This window comes from Diabrotica virgifera, chromosome 1 (assembly GCF_917563875.1).
Source record: "Diabrotica virgifera virgifera chromosome 1, PGI_DIABVI_V3a".
Taxonomy (NCBI): Eukaryota; Metazoa; Arthropoda; class Insecta; order Coleoptera; family Chrysomelidae; genus Diabrotica; species Diabrotica virgifera.
The window spans coordinates 180850305-180852990 of NC_065443.1; the positions used below are offsets into that span (position 1 = coordinate 180850305).

At 31.6% G+C, this 2686-nt stretch overlaps 1 protein-coding gene across 1 annotated transcript; it reads left to right on the forward strand.

The window, feature by feature from the left end:
* The first annotated feature begins 1084 nt into the window (after positions 1-1084).
* LOC126892157 (uncharacterized) lies at positions 1085-1804 on the forward strand. The gene has a single exon (XM_050661620.1). It carries the CDS (start codon positions 1085-1087, stop codon positions 1802-1804), a length of 720 nt encoding a protein of 239 aa, XP_050517577.1.
* The last annotated feature ends 882 nt before the right edge of the window (positions 1805-2686 follow it).

A 2686-nucleotide genomic window follows, 5' to 3' on the forward strand; every position in this document is an offset into this window, starting at 1 on the left:
GTTTGTTGATCAGATAGTCTTACGCTAGCCGTTGCGTTGTGGTAGATATATTTTATCATGTTAGTATAGCGATAATCTATTCGGCATTCTGTCAATGCTTTTAACATTTTCTGCTGGTTTATGGTATCGAACGCTTTCTCGTAGTCCACGAATATCAGTGCCAATGGTTTGTTGTATTCCGCAGACTTCTCGATCAAGTTTTTTATTACCAGTAAGTGGTCGTTAGTGCTGTATCCGGATCTGAAGCCAGCTTGTTCTCTAGGCTGATAGAAGTCTAACTTAGACTCCAGTCTCTTTTTGATAATTTTTGTGAAAGTTTATATATGTGTGATAGCAGACTGATAGGACGGTAGTTTTTTAGATCTGTTATGTCACCTTTCTTGTGCAATAAAACAATGACTGCATTGTTCCATTGAGAAGGCGTTTTTCCTTGGTAAATGCATTCGGTGAAAAGTTTGGCCAAAACCTGGATAATTTTATTTCCACCTTGTTTGATTGCCTCGATCACTACTCCGTCATCGCCAGGGGATTTACTATTTTTCATTTCTGAAAGTGTCTTTTTAACTTCGTATGGTGTTACTTCTGGCATTAATTCTGATCCCTGGTTTGTGATTTTGGACAGGAGCTGATCTTGCCTTGCGTTGGTGCTCTCATACATTTCGCGATAAAACGATTCGACAACCTTAAGGATTTCGGCTCTATTCGTAGCAATGCTGTTGTCTTTATTTCTTATTCTCTTATTCTCTCTATTTCTGTTACATATCCATAGAAGGAAAAATGTTAACTGAAGACAATAAAGTCCCTACAAAATTTCAATTTATTAATACCGGTATTTCATATTTGTTTAGAGAATTGAGGTATGAGTTAAATGGTGTTATAATTGATTCCGTACGAAATCGGTTTCATTTCAACTTTGAAAAACTACTTGTCGCTTAATGAAAATCAGAGTAAACTCTTACAAAATGCTGGTTGGTTTCCAAAAGAAGATAAACTGAAGCTTGATACGCATGGTAATTTTAATGTATGCATACCGTTAAAAAATTGGTCTGGATTTTTCGAAGATTTTCAGAAAATTATAATTAATATGAGACAAGAACTAGTCTTGATACGAGAAAAAGATGATATTGATGCTATTATTGCTACAGATGAAACAGAAAAACCAAAAATTGAAATTAATAAACTTTATTGGAATGTACCTCATATTTTACCTAATATTAGCGAACAATTGCGGCTAAACAAAATAGTTCGTAGTAATACGGAACTACCTATAAAATTTAGAAGTTGGGAATTAATTGAATATCCCACTTTAAATAATTCAACACGTCATACTTGGCCAGTAAAAACAACTACAAAATTAGAAAGTCCTCGGCATATTGTAGTAGCTTTCCATGATGGTCGAAAAGGAAAAATGCTGAAAGAAATGAGTAAATTTGATCACTGCAATTTAACAAATATTCGTATGTTCCTTAATTCTGAGCGATATCCTTATCAAGATCTCAACTTGGATTTTGACAGTAACCGTTTTGCAACATTGTATGAGATGTTTGCTAATTTCCAAGAATCTTATTATCACCTTCAAACTAATCAACCAATATTTAATCCTGAAGAATTTAAAAATAATGCCCCCATAGTCCATACTGACTGTTCAAGACAAAAAGAAATTATTCAAAGTGGTTCTGTTGTTTTGAGAATAGAGTTTGAAACCAGTAAATCTGTGGGAAATAATGTTTCCGCATATTGTCTAATATTACATGAAAAAGAATTCTTTTACAATCCTTTAACCAAAATTGTAAGACAACAATAAAAGGGCTGCACCTTATTCAGGATGTTAGTTGTTACGATGAAGCTAGTAATAGACGTTCAAGGGTTTAAAATAGAAAATAATAAATTTATAGTTAAAGAACTAGCTGCTTTCAATGGAACACAAATTTGCCATTACGTGTTTAAGTCTCCGTTTCCAATTAGAATGTTATCTCCCGATTTACAGAGACAGGCAACTTGGTTAACAAGAAATCATCACTGCATTGATTGGAATTTTGGTTCTACACCCCTTTATCATTTTGCAAATATTATAAAGGATATTACACGAAACGCCGATGCAGTTTACGTCAAAGGTTTGGAAAAGAAAAATTATTTAAAAAAATACATTGCTGTTCCTTTGTATGAATTGGATGAACAACCATCATTAGAAGTTAAGGAACCTGCTTGTTTTTATCATAATAGTGAAAAATGTATTTGTGCTTTATCTAATGTATTTTGGTTGTATGATACTTTTTTAATGCAAAAATAAAAATATAATATCTTATTTTTGTTTTATTTCTTAGTTATAAATAAAACAATACATTATTATTATAATTTATTAACAATTACATAGTATACGGTTTACTTAAGTGCAGTTTACTAAAAGACTTGAACATTATTTGTTTACCTTCAAATTGTTTTATTTTTTCCTTTAGTTCCTTGATCTTTTTCATAAATTCCTCCAATTTTAACGATATGTTGTTTTGAAATGAAAACTACAAAATAAAATATATTATCTATTAATTATATCTACATGTATTTACAGTATCTACCCCATCATCTTCAGTAGGTAAAACATCTTTGAACTGATTTAAGAAATCAGTCAGCCCTAGGTCTTTTATTTTTTTAAAAAAGCAACACATGCATATCACGTCAGAGAGATAAT

Excerpts from the sequence above, each read along its gene's own strand:
- LOC126892157 (XM_050661620.1), top strand. The coding sequence starts at position 1,085 with ATGAGACAAGAACTAGTCTTGATACGAGAAAAAGATGATATTGATGCT.